The sequence below is a fragment of a genome, unplaced genomic scaffold (genome assembly GCF_019419815.1).
Source record: "Pyrus x bretschneideri cultivar Hongxiangsu unplaced genomic scaffold, Pyrus_bretschneideri_v1 Contig96, whole genome shotgun sequence".
In the NCBI taxonomy this organism is placed as follows: domain Eukaryota; kingdom Viridiplantae; phylum Streptophyta; class Magnoliopsida; order Rosales; family Rosaceae; genus Pyrus; species Pyrus x bretschneideri.
In genome coordinates this window covers 158,311-176,878 of record NW_025999838.1, presented here as the reverse complement: position 1 = coordinate 176,878, position 18,568 = coordinate 158,311, and the positions used below count along the sequence as shown (strand labels likewise).

Genomic DNA, 18,568 nt, shown 5'->3' with positions numbered 1-18,568 from the left:
AGACAACCTAGAGCATGCTTACACAAAAGCAACAAAAATTTCAACTTTCTTTACCTTAACATGCTAATCAACCAAATGTCGAAAAACCAATAATAAATATTGAAATCACTGAACCCATCAGAGATTTCACAACTCTAATGAAGGGTCCATTTAATTTCCAAGGGTTTGGCATTCCATTGGGACCTGATTCCTTGCAATGCCGAATCCAAATGTAAGGAGGGTCCTCAGACCATACTAAATCATTGAAACTGGGCTAATCTAAGGGCTACCCCATTACAAAATCTTGAGAAGTGAAAAAATTGTGTGGGGAAAAGCGAAGCAGCCGCCTGCAGGGCATCTTCCGCCAGCAATCCAAACGCAGACAAATCACTAGAGTGATCCTTGATTGTAGATAGAGCTTGGGTGGAGTCGCTATCAACCATGACCTCCCGTACGCCTCAGCTTTGTGTCACCCGAAGCCCCTCCAACACTGTCAACATCTCAATGTGTAACACAGACCCATCGCCCTTTTTTCTCCAAGCCCCAGCTGCTATGAACCTGCCATTCCAGTCCCTGATAACCACGCCCACCCCACCCAAGTTATGCACCAACCGAATAGCTCCATCCACATTAATCTTGACCCACCCCTCTGTAGGATCTTTCCATTTGACTTGAACTGGTTGTTTTGTTACTCTCGGCTGGAAGCTAGCCAATTTAAAGGATTGATGCCAAGTAACACCCACTGGACCACCTCCAACACGTTTGCCCTCCCAAACCAAGGAGTTTCTCCTCCTGCCACAACGCCCAAAGCAACATGCAGAATAATTCAAAATTAGTACCTTTATGTTCCACAAGAGATAGCAGCCACTCCCATTTCGAAACTCCGTGTAATGTCAAGAACGCAATGCAAAGGGGGAAGCAAACCACACTGCCCTCGCGAAACTACAATCCCTGAACACGGTCTAACCTTACTCCTTTCATCGCGAGATTTATTTTAGTCGAGAGAATGCCCTGACTAACTTTCTAGGTAAATACTTTCACCCTGGGAGGGATTTCAGCCTTCCAAATTAATTTACAAAGAGCTGAATAAGGATTACTCTCAGAATTAGACGTAGAAGCGCTAAGAGATGGAGATTCCACAATCCTTCTAGTAACCTTATAACCACTTTTGACCGTGTAAAAACAAATGCCCCCCCCCTCTCCCTCCTCTCGCGCGGTTATGCGAGTGCCACATTAATTGGTTCACCGGTGAACGGAAACTAATAAGTAGATTGCGAATTATCCGCTGTCACCAACGAATTATCTGAAATCAAACGATCCGGAACAAACGCACTCTGGTCGGACGAAATAATGGAAGACAAGATAACTTTGAGTCGATTAGCTAACACCTTAGGCTAAGATACATTTATTTTGCTTCTTGGTCCTTAGCCCCAATCTTCTCAACTAGTTCCTCATTATCACTACAAAGAAAAAGAGCGGGATGTGAAGGGGATCCGGGCTGGGATGTGATAATTTGGTATCAGAACTAATTCCTGGGCGGAAGTGTGCCGACGAGGACTTCGGGCCCCTAAGGGAGGTGGATTGTAACATCTCACATCATTCAGGGGAGTGGATCCTATAAGCGTTATAGCCTTATATGTATATTCTCATCTCTACTTAGCACGAGACATTTTAAGAGGTCATTGGTTTCGGGTTCCATGAGAATTCCGAAGTTAAGCGAGTAGTGCGCGAGGTCACTCCCATGACGGGTGACCTACTGAAAACCAGAGTCGAGTCCGGAATATGATAGGAGATGAAGCTCGGATGTGACCCATAGCTTATACACAAACTAACTGTATTCAACCAAGCAATTCCTAAATAGTTTTAGAATCCTTTTCTTTTTTGATATATTCAACCATGACTTTAAAATTTTATTATCTCTCAAATCCTTCTCCGTATACATAACCATACACTCAACCAAACCCTAAAGGGTCTTCTAAACTCTTCCCAAGCCATCAAGTTATTATGGGGTGAGGTGTACTTAATTGAGATTTGAGAAATTCTAATAGGTTTATAAATTCAAGCTTTTGTTGAAGTTTAATTGCTTTCTAGAGTTTTAATATAAAATTTTAAGTGAATCTCTCAAATTCTTAGGAGAAGAAGTGTGATTTAAGAATACTTAAAATGCACTACAAAATCTCTCAAATTTTCTCGAGTTCCCCTAACTTTTTAAAATATTTTAAAATCAATTTCTACTTGAATATACCTAAAATGTTATAAACTCTTTTTAAAATTTTGATGGGATACATCTAGATTTTTAGAGAATCACTTAAAATTTTAATTCAATACTATCTCAAGATCCCAATTGAATGCACCCCTGATATCTTTGTTGAATTACAAATCCAATTTTCTCTCAATTAATCAACTGTGTATATATCAATGGTGTCGAATTATGAAACCTACCTTCCTCGAAAGTTTTATAATCTGTTTGTTGATATTTCATTATTTCTTCCTGAGTTATCAAGTTAAGGATTGTTTTTAATTATGAATGTAATTTCTTGTCGATTAAATTCGTTGAGAACTAAAACACGAAGATAAGCCATTTAGTACTATCGTTCAGCGATATTCATTTTCAATTGTAAGTGAGAGGTCTTAAGTTATATTCTAGCTAAAAGTGAATTTGGACCACATTATTGTTAACTCATTGTGAGGCATAACCTACCATCTTCCCGTTAATATAAATAATAGTTTTTGTTCAAAAACACGAAGAGAAATAAGTTTTTTTTTTTTTTTTTTTGAACAAATGATATTAGCTACACTAAGAGGAGGGAGTGGGCTTAGTCTCACAATGAGCTAGCAATAATATGATTCAAATTTGCCTTTACATAAAAATCATACCTAACATCTCTCATTTACAGGTGAAGAATAATATCAGTAGATCGTAGGTGAAAAGAAATAAGTTTTAGACAAGATAAATTTTTTATTTTTTAAAGAGGTGGAAAAAAATATGCAACTTTATCATTGAATAATAAGATTCTTCGCTTCAACTTCTTACAGAAGTTTACATAAATACGAGGGAGAGTTGGAGACGGCGAGCACCAATAACATCAATACATCGATATACAGCCTTTAAGGGAAGGTATCTTCATTTTAAAAAAAAAGGATATCTTTTTAACTATTAGATTTGATTTTAATGAAATTTTGTGGTTGAAATTAAATTATAGGTTACAAAATCCCAACTGAAAGATTTCATTAAAGTCAAATCTAATTGCTAGAAGTTCGTATTAAAAAAAAAAAATATAGGATCCCTTCCTTAAACCTTCGTATCAATATATATATATATATATATATATATATATATATATAGACACACACAAACGCGCCGAAATTAAAAACCCCGCGAGACGTGGACGCGCATAGGCAAAGGCACCAAAAATCTGCAAAAATAAAAAAAGAGGAAGAAAGAAAGAAAAAATTAACGATCACCGTCACCGTGACCGTCACCGTCGTCGTCGTCGTCCCTGGTGTTCTTACACCTCATCAAAAGCCATCTTCTTCTGAAAATTCATGAGGGTTCGACCTCGACCTATCAGCCGCCCTAATTCGAAACGCGCCGTTTCACCCTCCTAAATTCCCATCTTCAAAACCTAATTCCACAAATTTCCAACTCAATTCCGAATTTCTCCGCCGTCATCGTAGTCCGTGGCCATGTTTCCGTGGAACATCGCGAAGTCAGCGGAGGCGATGTTCTCGCGGTGGGCCGTGAAGAGAGTGTGCAAGTTCCTGTTGAAGAAGAAGTTGGGGCAATTCATATTGGGCGACATCGACGCCGACCAGCTCGATGTCCAGCTCTCCGAGGGCACCATTCAGCTTAACGACCTCGCGCTTAACGTCAATTTTCTTAATCAGAAGGTACGCACCCGCGCTTTTCTGTGTTTCGTTTTGGTATTAGCTCGTGTTTGGCTGCCAAGAAAGTAAAAGTAAAATAAACTATGTTACTCTCGTTTTTCTTTCTAAACATGTGAATTTTGCCTCACCTGAGGTAGCTGAAGTTTGAAACCCGAATTCGGAGTAGTCTCGGTTTGATAATTGTTTAGGGATTTTGTGAATTTTAAAATAATTCCACACAAAGCTATAGTTTTGAATGGAAACTGTTATTAGCACTCCAATAATCGCAATCTACACTCCTTACATTTGTATTTTTCTTTCTAAATATAGAAAGTTTGAAGTGCAAAATGAGAATTTTGGAGTGCCAATAACAGCTCCCTTTTGAAATATGCAGAATTGATGTTTATAATGATATGAATATGGATACTGCTATTTTAAGTGGAGTAACTTGCATGTTATATTTTGCTGGGGTTTAGAAAGCTATTATACTTTTGTTAACTGCGTCTTAAGTTATGTTTGATGTTTACATGGAATTGTTAGAGTTTAATTGTTGTCTTTGGCAACTCTTTTCTTTCCCCGCAGTTCGGTTCAGCAACATCCGTGATAATAAAAGAAGGATCTATTGGCTCCCTGGTAGTTAGAATGTCTTGGAAGGGCGAAGGTTGCGAGGTTGAAGTGGACGAACTTGAGCTGGTGTTAATTCCATGCGCAGAGTATAACTCACCAGCTAGTGCCGAAAGTTGTAACATCGATAAGGATGGCAACCCAGGGAAGTTAGATGGTGACATGGCAGACGATGGTGCAAAATCTGCTTCCAGGGATGTGCATGAAGGTGTTAAAACAATTGCAAAGATGGTAAAGTGGTTTCTCACGAGCTTCCACGTAACCATAAAAAGGTTAATTGTTGCATTTGATCCTTGTTTAGAGAAGGATGGAAAGACATTAGGGTGTTCCTCAACCTTGGTGCTCCGAATTTTAGAAACTGAATGTGGAACATGTGTTTCTGAAGATGATAGTCAAAATTCTGATGTAAGATTTGACAACTTTCTTGGGATTAGTCAATTGACCAACTTTGTCAAGTTTCAAGGAGCATCACTTGAACTGCTTCAAATGGATGATGCTGATAATCAAACGTGCATTCCGTGCCAGTCAGAAAGAACATTTGATGAATTCTTTCCAGGGTGCCGTCCACCGGGTGCTACCACACCAATATTGGTTGGGAAAAGAGGTGGATTTTCAGGGAATATAAGATTAAGCATACCTTGGAAGAATGGGTCTTTAGACATCCGTAAAGTAGACGCAGATGTTTTTATTGAACCTGTAGAATTAAGATTTCAGCCCAGCACAATTAAATGGAGTTTACTTGCTTGGGAAAAATATAAAAGTCTGGTGAAAGACAGGAGCAATCACAAACCAGCAGATTCTGTTTATCTTGATTCAACATCTCACTGTATTTCACCAAGGTCATTTTATTCTACAGCAGATAAGGTGACCCAAAGTTGTGGTAGTTTTCACACTGAATCCTCTTCTTTTACACTACAAGAATCAGTGGCTGAAGCTCTGCTACCTAGGCCACATATTATATCAGATTGGGTACCCTTTTTCATCCATCAAAATAATAGGGATGGTATTGAAGAACTTGATTTTGGAGCAAGGTCAGTATCATTCTGCTATCAGTGTTTTCATCAAGGAACCGCTGTTGACATAGTTTTCAGATACGTCTAGGGTTGTTTAATTTATTAATATCTTTTATCTGTTTCTTTTCATTTGGTTATCATGTTGATCTGGCAAAAAAAGTTATTTGTTGTCCTATTGCTGAACATAACATATAAATCAAGCTACTTGTTACAAACTTTACACATCTTATTTGTCTGTATTTTGAATGTTTTGGTCTTTGTGCAGTGTGGATCAGTTTTTTGAATGTTTTGATGGAATGAGAAGTTCCCAATCAGCATTAGGTAACAGTGGGATGTGGAACTGGACGTGTTCTGTTTTCACTGCTATCACAGCTGCATCAAGCCTTGCTTCTGGATCTTTGCATGTTCCACCTGGTAGTGCAATATCAACCCTATTAACCTAGAAGTTTTAAAGTAAATTACTTAATTGCATATCTACGTTAATATTTTTTTGGGTAAGTTGTATAAAAATTTAAAAAACTGCATCAGTAATCATTGAAATGTCAGGAATATTTGTGGTGTCAAGTTGTTGTACCCAGATTGTTGAACTCAGTTTGAAACTTTGCATAAAATTGACTATGTTTTAATTGCTTTTAGATATATGATATCTAACATTTCCATTTAGGAAGAGCATGAAAGAAAGTTAAAAAATACGTGAAAATATAGTTTTCTTCTGGAGATATACAAGCACTTGATTTGTTGAGTCTTTAGCTGTTACAGTCTCCGATATTTCTCTATGCTAGTAAAGTTTTCATACTGTGTATCTTTATTTTCTTCTAGACATTTGTCACTGGAATTTTGATTTGAATCTTTGTCTACAGAACAGCAGCATGTTGAAACAAATCTTAAAGCAGCTTTAGCTGGGATTTCTGTCGTATTTTCATTTCAAGATGAAAAGCAGACGCATTTTTGTGATTCTAAGGGGGTTGATTCAGATGTTCTGTACCTAGGTGCAGAGTGCCGAGACATCCTTCTTGTTTCGCAGGTAATACCTGTGCTTGGTGAGCATTTTAGCTTTTGAGTTTGATATCTATGATATTTACTTGTTATCTGGTTCTACATGATTGTCAGCAACACTAACTTGAAACATCTGATAAGGTCCACAGGTATGCCCTCAAGAGATAAGGTTCAAAGGAACAATGAAGTATATTGAGGTTGCTAATTACTCAAGTTACAAAGAAGATACCCTTGAGTTTGGCTTTCAAGGGTCTAATACCAATATTAATGGCCGTACTCTTTCGGTTCAACATCTTCAAGCTGATGTTCAAAGTGTCCTTCCTCTGCATTCCTCATCTTCTGAAGATTCGGTTGAAGAGGTTCCATTTGGGTACAAGAATGATGTTGTCAGAACTACGTTGCTTAAAACTTCAGGTGTTACTCACTGTCAGTTTACTGTGAGTTCAAGTACATCAAATGTGAGTTTATGTGGGACAACATCATTTTCACTGAAACTGCCACATCTTGTTTTTTGGGTGGACTTCTCCTTGCTAAATATGCTATTAGAACTGTTCAAGGAAGTTGGAAAGCCTGTCAAAACGAATGGTAATCAGACTGAGTTTCCTTCTGAGATCTCTAATAAGAAGCATGGATCATCTCGTGGGGATCTTAGAAGATCTTCTAGTCATGTTAAGACCTTGTCTTCAACAGATACTCTGCGAGGTGATATATTGATTCCTAATGCAAGGATAATTCTCTGTTTTCATAAAGGTGGTAAAGATGTTAGAGGCTTCTGTTCCTGGGACCAGTTTATTGCTCTTGAGTTTTCTTCACCATCAAATTTTAACAAAGGTGTTCAAGACCATGGCCCAACTTTAGATGCAAGGTCAGATAAAAGGTATTCTTCAACAGCCACATGTTCTTTACATTTGAATGTTGGTAATCTGGACATTTTCCTTGTCAGTCCTGCAAGCAAGGATATTGCTGGAATCAGCTCTGGAAACATGCAGAGGCAGACATTTGCTGCAAAAAATATAATGTCTGTCAGCAACAGTACATGCCGTCTTTCTGTTATTAGTATGCTTTGGCAGGAGGGTTATGTGACTGGTCCTTGGATAGCAAAGAAAGCCAAGTGCTTAGCTGGTTTTGAGGAATCAAGGAGCATTTCTAAATTTGTCGGAAAGGATCATGAATTTGCTTCAGTATCAACTGTGAAAGATTTGCAAGATTTGAATTCCCAAACTCGACAGGAGATTATCTTGAGCTCAGCGTTTTTCCTATGTGTTTGTCTACCCTCTGTTTCAATAAACCTAGACTATTCTCAATATGAAGGTTTATACTGTCTTTTAGATCAAATGATAAATGACTTAAACACGGATTGTGGTTCAGTCAATGTTAAGGAAGCATCTTCCGCGTCTCAGACATCTATCCTTGTTAACTGTGATTTTGTTGAAATTTTGATTAGCCTGGATGTAAAGGAGATTGTCAAAAGCTCAATACAGAGTGAACTTCCTGGTTCGTGGCATCGGCTAAAACTGAAAATTCAGAAGCTAGATATGCTTTCTGTCTCCAATATTGGAGGTATATCAGGTGCCAATTTTTTCTGGCTGGCCCATAATGAAGGCAGATTGTGGGGTTCTGTAACTGGTGTTCCTGATCAGGAGTTTCTTCTGATTGCGTGCAGCAACTCAACATTGAAACGCGGTGATGGAGGGGGCTCTAATGCATTATCCTCCAGGCTAGCTGGTTCTGATATTGTACATTTGTGGGATCCCAAAAGTTTCCATGGTTCTACATCTGTAACTATCAGATGTGCCACAATTGTTGCATTAGGTGGTCGCTTGGATTGGGCAGATGCACTATACTCCTTTTCCATTATTCCTTCTGAAATTGAAGCGGACAAGTGTAACAAAATGGATGAATGTAGTGCACCTTGCGGATCTTCCTTTGTTCTTAACTTGGTTGATATTGGATTAAGCTATGAGCCCTACCTCAAGAATGTGGTGATAAGGAGTGAAGCTTCAGATTCTGAGCCCATTTTTTCAAATGTCAAGGAAGAGACGGGTGAGGAACATGTTTCTTGTCTTTTGGCTGCATCTTCCTTGAATCTTTCAAACTCAATGACGGCTGGCTCAGTGGAAACTGATTACAGAATTAGAGTGCAAGATCTTGGGCTTCTTCTCCGTGTAATGTCAAAGCCTGAGGATGTTGGTGGCATTTATAGTGTACAACATCTACACAAGATCGGGTATGTTAAAGTTGCCAGGGAGGCACTGGTTGAAGCAATTTTGAGAACTAATTGTAATAATGGCCTTCTCTGGGAGGTAGAATGTTCAAAATCTCATATCTATGTGGAAACTTGCCATGACACCATGTCCAGTCTGTTTCGTTTAGCTGCCCAACTTCAACAGCTATTTGCCCCTGATGTGGAGGAATCAATTGTGCACTTGCAGACTAGATGGAATAAGGTGCAGCAGGAACAAGAGAGCAGAGGTTTTCATGATGAAGCAAGGAACTGTGGTAGTGATTCTTTACAAGCAACTTCTCAATTGCATACTTCTGGTGCAGTTACAGAGAGTGAAACTCAGTTGGTTGGGTTAATGGATGAGATATGTGATGATGCATTTCTCTTGGATAAGAATCAGACCTGCCATTCTGAGTCACAAATTTGTATCTCATTTGACCAAGACCTTGGAGAGGCTCATTATTCGGGCATTGCAACTCCTGATATTCTCTCTCTTGGTGCACCTTATGATGGGTCAGTGCCTGAACCAGAGTTGGAAAGTAGTCAAACATCATTTCTACAAGAAGGTAGTGTTCTGGAGTTAATAGAAGGGTATTGTTTATCTGATTTACGGCCTCTCTCGGAATTATCTGCCAACAGACAATCATCGCATGAGATTCTAAAATGCAAATCCAAGAATTTCATAAATGGAGATGTTGGAGGAGAAAGTAATGGATGGTATGGTACTTCCATTCGAGTTTTAGAAAACCACATTCCTGAAGCGAGTGAAAATAGTATGAAAGAATCTGTAGAAGACAATCTTCCTTTTATTGAAGGTACAAAGTGCAATGATTTTGGAAAAGCCATTGGACGTGTACTTCTTAAGAACATTGATGTTAGGTGGAGAATGCTTTCTGGGTCAGACTGGCGCGATTCTAGAGCAACTGGTCAGCGATTGGTGGATTTTAGTGGAAGGGATGCTACTGTATGTTTAGAGCTTGCACTATCCGGAATGGAGTTTCAGTATGACATTTTTCCTGTCGGTGGAATCTGTGTATCTAAGCTTTATCTTTCAGTTCAAGATTTTTATGTATATGACAGGAGCAAAGATGCCCCTTGGAAACTGGTAAACCTGCTATATGCTTTCACACCAAAATTTTACTTTTTTGTGCTTTACAGAATTGATTAATTATCTTTTACCTTTTTTGTTTGGAAGGTACTCGGATATTATCATTCAAGGGACCGACCTCGAAAATCATCTTCAAAAGCATTCAAGCTGGATTTAGAATCTGTCAGACCAGATCCTTTAACTCCTCTTGAAGAATATCGGTATTCCTTCTGCTTTATATTATAATTAGCGCTTGGTTAAGTTGGTTTTACAAATCTGCTTCATTGATGGTAATGTAACAGTATTATTTGAGTCTTGATTCTTATATTCTTTCCTTTTAGGTTACGTGTTGCACTCCTTCCCATGCGATTGCATCTTCATCAGTCCCAACTTGATTTTCTCATTAACTTCTTTGTGGCCAAGAGCTCTTCAACTGATCAGTCTTCGGGTGGTCGTCAAGATGCTGATGGTTCAAAAATCTTGCCAGCAAAAAGTAACGATGTTTTAGGGCATATCATTGGAGAGGAGGCATTTCTTCCTTATTTTCAGGCAAGTTGTTTCCTTCTCCCTGGTGTTCTTTGAGTTTTAGCTTTCAACCTAAATGTAACTTTCAGCTTTATGTGTGTTTGCATGGGAAATATAGTCTTGCTTGGTTAAGCCTTGTTGGCTGATATTAGTTGAAGCAGAATTCTTTGATTAAAAGATCAAGCAAGAAATCTCATGTAATTAATAGAGTTGATTCTAAAGAGTAAATACAGATTGTAGGCAGTAGATTTGCAGCATTCATATTTGACTTATTGTATTTGGTTTCATACTTGGTCTAGATAGTTTGTTGCTATATATATCCTCTAATAATTTGGAGAATAACATTTTAAACTTGCCTTTTCCCAGTAAATTGGGTCAACTGCATTATTTTCATTTTTTGAGACTGCTGATGTCCTCAAATATGTATTACCATTGGGCATGTTTGAAGCCAATCTCCATTGTAATGATTATATCCTCTTTGCTTAAGAGGAAGAAAAACGAATGGGAAAATAGAGAAATACATACAAAAGAGTGGTATCAAATTTTTCTGTGTAGTTCATAGAATATAATAGATCCTGAGAGAACTGGCGCTCAGGTAGGGGGTGATGCCCATAAATTTTTATGCTCTTATATGTAAAGTATGTGAAGGGACGCACTAGTTTGTGTCTCTTTTCAACTCGCAGACAGCGCTTTGTAGGCTGTGAGTAGGTTGAAACTGATTAGTTGATGGTTCTTTATTAGAAATGAGAATAGTGAAGCAAGCTGACATCCAATTTGTTGTCTTTGCTGCCTGTGCATTTCTAGGTTGCTCTGATTATGTCAATTTTCAATATGTTCATTTTTAGAATTTATGCCTTGTGATTTTTCTAAATGATGATGTGAAAATACATGTTCAAACTGCTTACATTTTCGTTTTTTCCCCTTCAGAAGTTCGATATATGGCCTATTCTAGTTCGGGTTGACTACAGTCCCAGCCGTGTTGATCTGGCAGCATTAAGAGGCGGGAAGTATGTAGAACTTGTAAATCTTGTCCCGTGGAAGGTAAATGCTTTGCTTCTTATTGACATTGTGAGGTTATGTACAAGGGTATAAAAAGGCTATACTTGATACTTATTCGTCCTCGTAGAGCTGATTGTGAAAAGAGAGAAAATTGTTACATAATCTCATTAAGGATGCTATTCTTTGCTCCTGGTATTGCTTCCCATGATTTTTATTGTTCTTCCATGTAAACCATGACTCCATGATTCTGCCGCTTCTGTTTGGTTGACATTAAACTTCTGACCTTTTTATTTTTCCTATCCAGTATGCAAAGTTGAGCCATGGATCTAAAAATTTTAATATTTCTTATTTTTTTTGTTTTTTTGTCTTTATTTTGTGCTGCTTGTTCTATCTGTTAATTTGATTCAAGAAATTGGAGTTTTAGTTTCATTTTTCTTTTATAAAAAGCTTGGAAAATTTGTATATACCATTTACTGGAGGTCTGTAATTCTGGGATTAATAGAGTAAACCGAATGGTTTGAATGACGCCCACTCGATATAAATGTATATACCCCATGCACACAAACAAGCACATGCATATTTTTATAGCTCTAAAAACTTCAAAGAAGTGGGATATAACTTTTAAAAACTTTTAAGAAGTGCAATATTTATAAATTTGTAAGCAATTGAGATTTCCTTTTTATGTTTTTTTCTGCTACTCGGTCCTAGTGTTCATCTTGTTGTGCTTCCCTTTCAAAATCTTGGTATCTAATTATCTGATCTTTGTGTTCCATTGCCTGTGTTTAAATTCTTCTTTTCATTGAAATTTACTGAGGAACTTATTGGCCATACTTTCACAAATAAATGCAGGGCGTCGAGCTACAGCTTAAGCATGTTCATGCTGTTGGTATCTATGGCTGGGGTAGCGTATGTGAGACGATTGTAGGAGAGTGGCTAGAAGATATTTCTCAAAATCAGGTTTTAATGACTTTACCTTTACATTTTTTGGAATTCTGCCCCCTTTCAAATGCTAGTGTATTTATAACAAGTTACTGTATTTTGATAATGTAGGTTCGTAAAATACTGCGAGGTCTTCCAACTATTCGGTCATTGGTAGCAGTTAGTTCTGGTGCAAGGAAGTTGGTTTCTTTGCCAATTGAGAGTTATAAGAAAGACAAGAGACTACTTAAGGGAATGCAAAGAGGTAAGTTTATTTCATTCAAATGTTTTCCTTCTGTAAACATGTGCATGTCAGTTAAGTTGTTCATATTTTAGTTGAACTATGTAAAAACAATAAAACAAAAGAAACAAAATAGCTCTTAAATTTGATCCTTGAGTCAAGGTATATACAGTGTCAATTAACTGAGTTTAGATAAATGAGTTCTTTCTGGTTATTCAACAGTATATAAAGCCGTGTTGTCACTCGTCACTGGGATATTTTCATTAATTAAATAATTTAGTATTCATGACAGTCTACTTGCTTCCAGGTACAATTGCATTTCTTAGAAGTATTTCTGTTGAAGCTGTTGGACTTGGAGTACATTTGGCCGCTGGGACTCATGATATTTTGCTCCAAGCGGAATATTTACTTACAGGCATTCCTTCTTCTGCGCCATGGTCTGTACCACATAAAATGAAAACCAATGTTCGATCAAATCAACCTAAAGATGCTCAACAAGGAATTCATCAGGTGAATATTCCAACCTTGGTAGTTGCTCCTAAACTCCCAACAGTGGGGGCGTAAAATTGTAGCTCTTTCAAACTCCGAAATTTCTTCCCAGAGCTGTTCTCTTGGGATCAAACACGATATAAAAGAAAATGATCCTGAAAACAAGTTAATTGTCTCTCTTTGACAGGCTTATGAAAGCCTTAGTGATGGCCTGGGGAAATCTGCTTCTGCCTTGGTCCGGACTCCCCTGAAAATATACCAGCGTGGAGCTGGTGCAACATCAGCTTTGACAAATGCTGTTCGGGCAGTTCCTGCAGCTGCTATAGCTCCGGCTACTGCTTGTGCTAGTGCTGTGCATTGTGCTCTTCTTGGCTTCAGAAATAGGTTACTCCTGTATTCTTGATTTTGTTTTGTTCATTATGACAATATATAATCATTTCATAATATATTTGACACAGTAATTTCAAAAACCAAGATTTAATGTGGCGCTCGTGTGTGCAGCCTTGATCCTGAGCGAAAGAAAGAGTCCATTGAGAAATATCAGGGTCCCCCCAGCCAAGGGAACAAAACTAATGGTTTGGTCAAATAATTCTCTGATTAATACTGCTATCTTTTGAGCTGAATATTTCTTGCAGATCCATCACATAGCACATCCCAGATTGGTAGCTTACTTTGTGTTCGTTGTTGTTGTTTTTTTTCTTTTTCTTTTTTTCTATTACTGTAGGTGATTAAACTCATGACTGAAATGTTGAACTACTTGTATTCCTGGAGAAGAGAAGAGATCAGTAATGAGCCATCTATTCTTGCATTAGAACTTACGTATCATGTGAGTTGATCCTTCTGTCCTTGTTAAATAAAGGTTTTTGCAAAACACGTTTGTGTGAGTGTGTGGGTGTCTGTCTCTCAAATCGGATTTGATTTATTATGAACGATAATGATGTCAGTTGCTTGATTTACAAGGTAGTTACGCTTGGTCTATCAATTTCAGGTGTAGAGTTACTGGAACTATTTACCGGATTCTTTCCATTGGAGCAAGACCATCAGGTAGTTTTGTACAAAATGTAAATGTCCAAATAGTGCCCATAATTCTTAGCTTTCTGTCTGTTGTAAATATTTATTCATTCAATTATTGCATCTCAAGGAGCAAGGTTGCTAGTCAGCAAGATTTGTTGAGGCTTTGTGATAGGATCTTCTCGTAATCGTTTTTCTTGGCTTTTATAAGGCTGTTTCGTCTTTTTGTTGAACAAATCATTCATTCAGCTATTCGTACATTAGTTTAGTCCGGAGAAAGAATTAACAGCTGCATATACGTGTTTGGCAAGTTAATGATTTGATCTCCAACCGACGCTTGCTCGCCCTCTTGACATGCGGCTCCTGAACCAAAATATTAACAATGATAATCTACACTAGGGAGTAGGGGGCGATTGAGTATCTTGATGTTAATGCGGAGAGCAATGCTTTGATTGCTCTATACGAAAACGAGGCGACAACATAAACAACTTGTATTAAAATATGAACAACATAAAAACAATTGGTAATATGAGTAGTAAATCCGAACATTTCGTAGCAACCTGAAGACTGAAACCCTCGCTCAACCACGTAAGAGAACTGTTAACATGGGATGATGCCGCCATAAAATTTGACTAACTTGACAAGAGTTTGCTCTTGTTTTGGGTCTTAAGGCATGTTTGTGCACCCATACTCAGAATGAAAATAAGGAGTTTGATTCCGATTATGGATCTATCTTATGTTTACTAAGACATAGAGGAATTAAGACTGTGAGGGGCCACATGAAAAATGGAATTCGGCTCCTCCTTTTGGAGGAATTGGATTCCTTGGTGGGAGGTCGGAATTGAACTCCAAGAGCCGGAGCCACTCAGGAATACATGAGTCTTACTATTTATCCCCCATGTAGGCAGTTAATGGTTCTCCTAGCTTATTAGGACCTAACGGAAGTGATATTTCCTATATGTTGGGTATTCTTTTGGAATGTTTTGAGAGATTGAGACTAATTTGGAATCACACCAAAAGATTGAAGGATTTTAGGTACTTAATCCTAAGGATAAATATATTAATTATGTGATACCCACGTCCAAACATTGTCGTAGACTCCAAATTATAGTGCAAAGCAATATATTTTTATCTTCAAAATTATATGATTATTCTGGATTTTTTCCCTAAGGACAATTGATCGGATTGGTAAAAAAGATAAAGGATCATTTACGAGTCAAGTTTCAACGAATAAGTCAAGTTTTACAAGTTGTCATGTAAATGATACAAATTGTTTAGGAGCTTTATGAGCCGAAAATATCAAAACTTAAGCTTGGTTCATTTTTCTAACCAGTTTAATATTGGGAGTTTTAACAATACAAATTGTTATTGTTCACTTGTAACGAAAAATCACATTTTTACCTTTGCCTGATACTATTTACTACACCATTGTTTGTCATTTTTTATTAAAACTAAAGTTTTTTTTAGACTTTTCATTAGTTTTCTCTTTAATATTTTGTTCAAGCGCTCATTTGACGTAGAAAGTGAATTTGAACAAGCCAAAAGCAAGCCGAACTGAAATCGTTTGAGCCGATTCACGGTCCTAAACCACGTGGATGATAAGTGCAATTCCGCCAAAGTTGCACTGTGGTCAAGAGTCCCTTGTTTAAATTGATGCTTGAACAGAATCTAAAGGACTCAAAGGGATCCATCATTTCGTGATTCTTCCTTGAAGAGAGTGGCCATTTGGTTGGAAAGTTCGGTAGCTGTAGCACCCACTTGATCAATTCCCATGACATGAGGGCTTGCAAGAAAGGGATGCCCATGTATTTATGCATCACAAGTTCCAAAGGATCATGTAGGACAATGCTAATACTACTAGCCTTTAATGCAACGTAGCTAATGAGTTGGGCATTTGAGATACTTTACAAAGATAAAAGAGAAGAAAAGAGAAAAACTGGTTTAAATGATCTGAAATCGAATTTCAGTTGTTGAACTGAACAAAACTATATATCTATGACCTAGCGAAAAGTATCGACAATATACTTAAAACTGACCAGTTCAGGAAATGAAATTTGAAAAATGATAAATTGGGCCAACTTGTCAGGAATTATAATGTGAAACAAAAGAAACCACAATCAGATAGATCAACACCATAGATTTAATTACATAAAAACTCAGAGAACTTCTCCAACAACTGCAAACACTTGTACAAAATGGAACAGCCAAATATACCTTCTTCTTGTTGTTCATCATCTTCTACTTCTTTGGAGAAGAGAGGATGAAAATGTTGTCTAGAATTAAACGGAATAAAAAAAATAGAACTGGGAATTGCTAAGCCAAAGAAAAAAAAAATAGAACTGGGAATTGCGCCAAACCCTAAAACTCATACAATTCCTCATAAAAACCACTCTCTAATATCAATATACCTAAAAAGTTAGCAGGAATTAATTTTCCTTGCATAAAAATACCAACTTTCCATATCATCAGATTCCATCATCTCTGCAATTGAACCCTCCAAATAGAAATTCCTGCAAACCACAAATCGTACATTAGAGGATTTCGATTAGTTTCCGTGTTACATAAAAACACCAAATGGACAAAAGAAAAAAAAAAAAAAAGCATCTTAACTGTTTACCTGGCTTTCCTTGCTAATAAGCACAGCCTCATGAACAAACACAGGCCTCCTCTCTTCAGCAATCCTCTCCAAAACCGAATGACCTCTATCGCCTTTTTTCGGAACAATTTGAGCCCTCTTGAGCCCCAAACGCTTCTTCCATCTGTTCAAACTATTTGTTGCTCTTGGCAACACATCCCCATAATCCTCATCATCAGCAAGTAGCTCATCTCTCAAAGTAGTAGTCTTATTCCCTGGCTGGTTGTTGGCACCGTTATCCTTTAAGGGCAACAATGTGCCCTTGAATATGATCTCGTCCGCCGAGATCATACCAAAGTTGTCCACGGAGAATTCGAAATCCGATGAGACGGGTGCTTCTCGGTAGCTTGATTCGTGCTTGATGGCCTGTTGAGTGTCTGCAAAGTCATTGGAGAAGGAGATTCTAGGATCCATTAGAGCTAATTAGATAGAGAGAAGTGTAGGAGCAGTACTACTAATAATACAACTACCAGTGAGTGAAGGATGCAAAAGGGTTATGTTGCGAATTGTTAAACATGTTTAAGCATGGCAATGAACGTTGAAAGGATGCCCTAATTATAAAGCCCTTTTAAATTTGTGGATTTACTTGCATACAGGTAGAATCCACATGGAGATGTTTGCATTTATGTTAGGGAGAGCTTGTTTTATGCGTATGACTTGTAGACATCTCATGTTACTCAGATTCATCTTTTAAATTAAAAATGCAAGTAAAAAAAGATTTTAATCTCTTTGCAATAGTATAACGTCAATTAGCATTACAGTTTAGTAATATCATTTTTTTTCGGAATGACCAATTCATTACTAAATTATTATGACTTTACATACTGTATTGCTTAATTCAAATTTCACAACGGTAAATACATCTTTGTATTAAAAACAGAAAATACTTTACAGATAATAACTAAAATTTCTTTTGCTTGGGGCTGTGGGTGGCCAATCTCATTCACTTGTAAAGAGGGATGAGTGGATGATAATTGATGGAAAAGGTTTCATATTTCCACATTAGTCAAATGTGGCAGACACTTTTATAAGCTTTTTTTTCTTTGTTTTATGCAAAATGGGTTAAATGCTGTGTCTGTCCAAATAAGGAGCATGTGTGACTGTCACATGTCATGATGTGGGTGAGATCGCAACTCCCATATGATCTTTCCAACGCAGCCCTTGTCTGGTTTTTTGGTGGTGGTAGAACAAAAAGGAAAAAGAAAATATGAGAATATGTTATTCCCACAGGTTTTTTATTTTTATTTTTATTATTTTATTGTATTTTTTATATATAAATTTTAAATTTGCACACAACATCATTGAATTAAACATATAACTGCTTGATACTAATTTGAGAATGCCTAGAATTACAAGAAAGGTCAAGTTATCCAACATTGTTTCCTTGAGTTAATTGTAGCTATAGCGGTAAAGAATGTTTACTTGCTCTCACAGTCCTTCAGTCTAGTCATTAACGAAGAGATATGTACTACATCATCACATCAAACAGATAAAAACTTCAGCGTGATAAAAGAATGCTCCTTGAATTGAAAGAAAGGTCAAGTTATCCAACATTGTTTCTTTGAGTTTAATTGTAGGCATAGTGGTAAAGAGGAGCGTTTACTTGCTCTCACACTCCTTCAACGTAGTCATTAATGGATAGATATGCGCACTACAACATCGTATCGAGCAAATAACAACTTCATAGTAATGTAAGAATGCCCCTTGGGTTGCAAGAAAGGTCAAGTTATCTAACATTGTTTTCTTGAGTTTAAGTATAACCAGCAATAGAGAGCATTTAGTTATTCTCACACTCTTAATTACTATTCAATTCTCATCCTCATCTTTTCATTTATCTTAAACGTAAACAGAAGATACTGGGATCCAATGTCAAGTTTTTAATTAAATAAATAAGTGAAACTCACATCATCACGCTTTGATATTTCCTATATATATGGTTTGACATATTATTTTAATAGTT

General features: G+C 37.3%; 2 protein-coding genes across 2 annotated transcripts; one reads left to right on the top strand and one right to left on the bottom strand.

Moving 5' to 3' along the window:
• The first annotated feature begins 3,422 nt into the window (after nucleotides 1-3,422).
• On the top strand, nucleotides 3,423-14,147 carry LOC103942081 (autophagy-related protein 2). Its single transcript, XM_048577046.1, has 15 exons — nucleotides 3,423-3,870; nucleotides 4,429-5,501; nucleotides 5,749-5,897; nucleotides 6,344-6,507; nucleotides 6,629-9,808; nucleotides 9,899-10,011; nucleotides 10,132-10,339; nucleotides 11,243-11,356; nucleotides 12,164-12,271; nucleotides 12,365-12,497; nucleotides 12,781-12,983; nucleotides 13,150-13,346; nucleotides 13,464-13,537; nucleotides 13,687-13,788; nucleotides 13,951-14,147. Exons 1-14 carry the CDS (start codon nucleotides 3,667-3,669, stop codon nucleotides 13,692-13,694), a joined length of 5,928 nt encoding a protein of 1,975 aa, XP_048433003.1. The 5' UTR covers nucleotides 3,423-3,666; the 3' UTR covers nucleotides 13,695-13,788; nucleotides 13,951-14,147.
• Nucleotides 14,148-16,070: 1,923 nt separating this feature from the next.
• On the bottom strand, nucleotides 16,071-17,188 carry LOC125473775. Its single transcript, XM_048577058.1, has 2 exons — nucleotides 16,591-17,188; nucleotides 16,071-16,483 (listed from the first exon to the last, which is right to left on the bottom strand). The coding sequence occupies exons 1-2, from the start codon at nucleotides 17,020-17,022 to the stop codon at nucleotides 16,439-16,441; spliced, it is 477 nt and encodes a 158-aa protein (XP_048433015.1). The 5' UTR covers nucleotides 17,023-17,188; the 3' UTR covers nucleotides 16,071-16,438.
• Nucleotides 17,189-18,568: the final 1,380 nt, after the last annotated feature.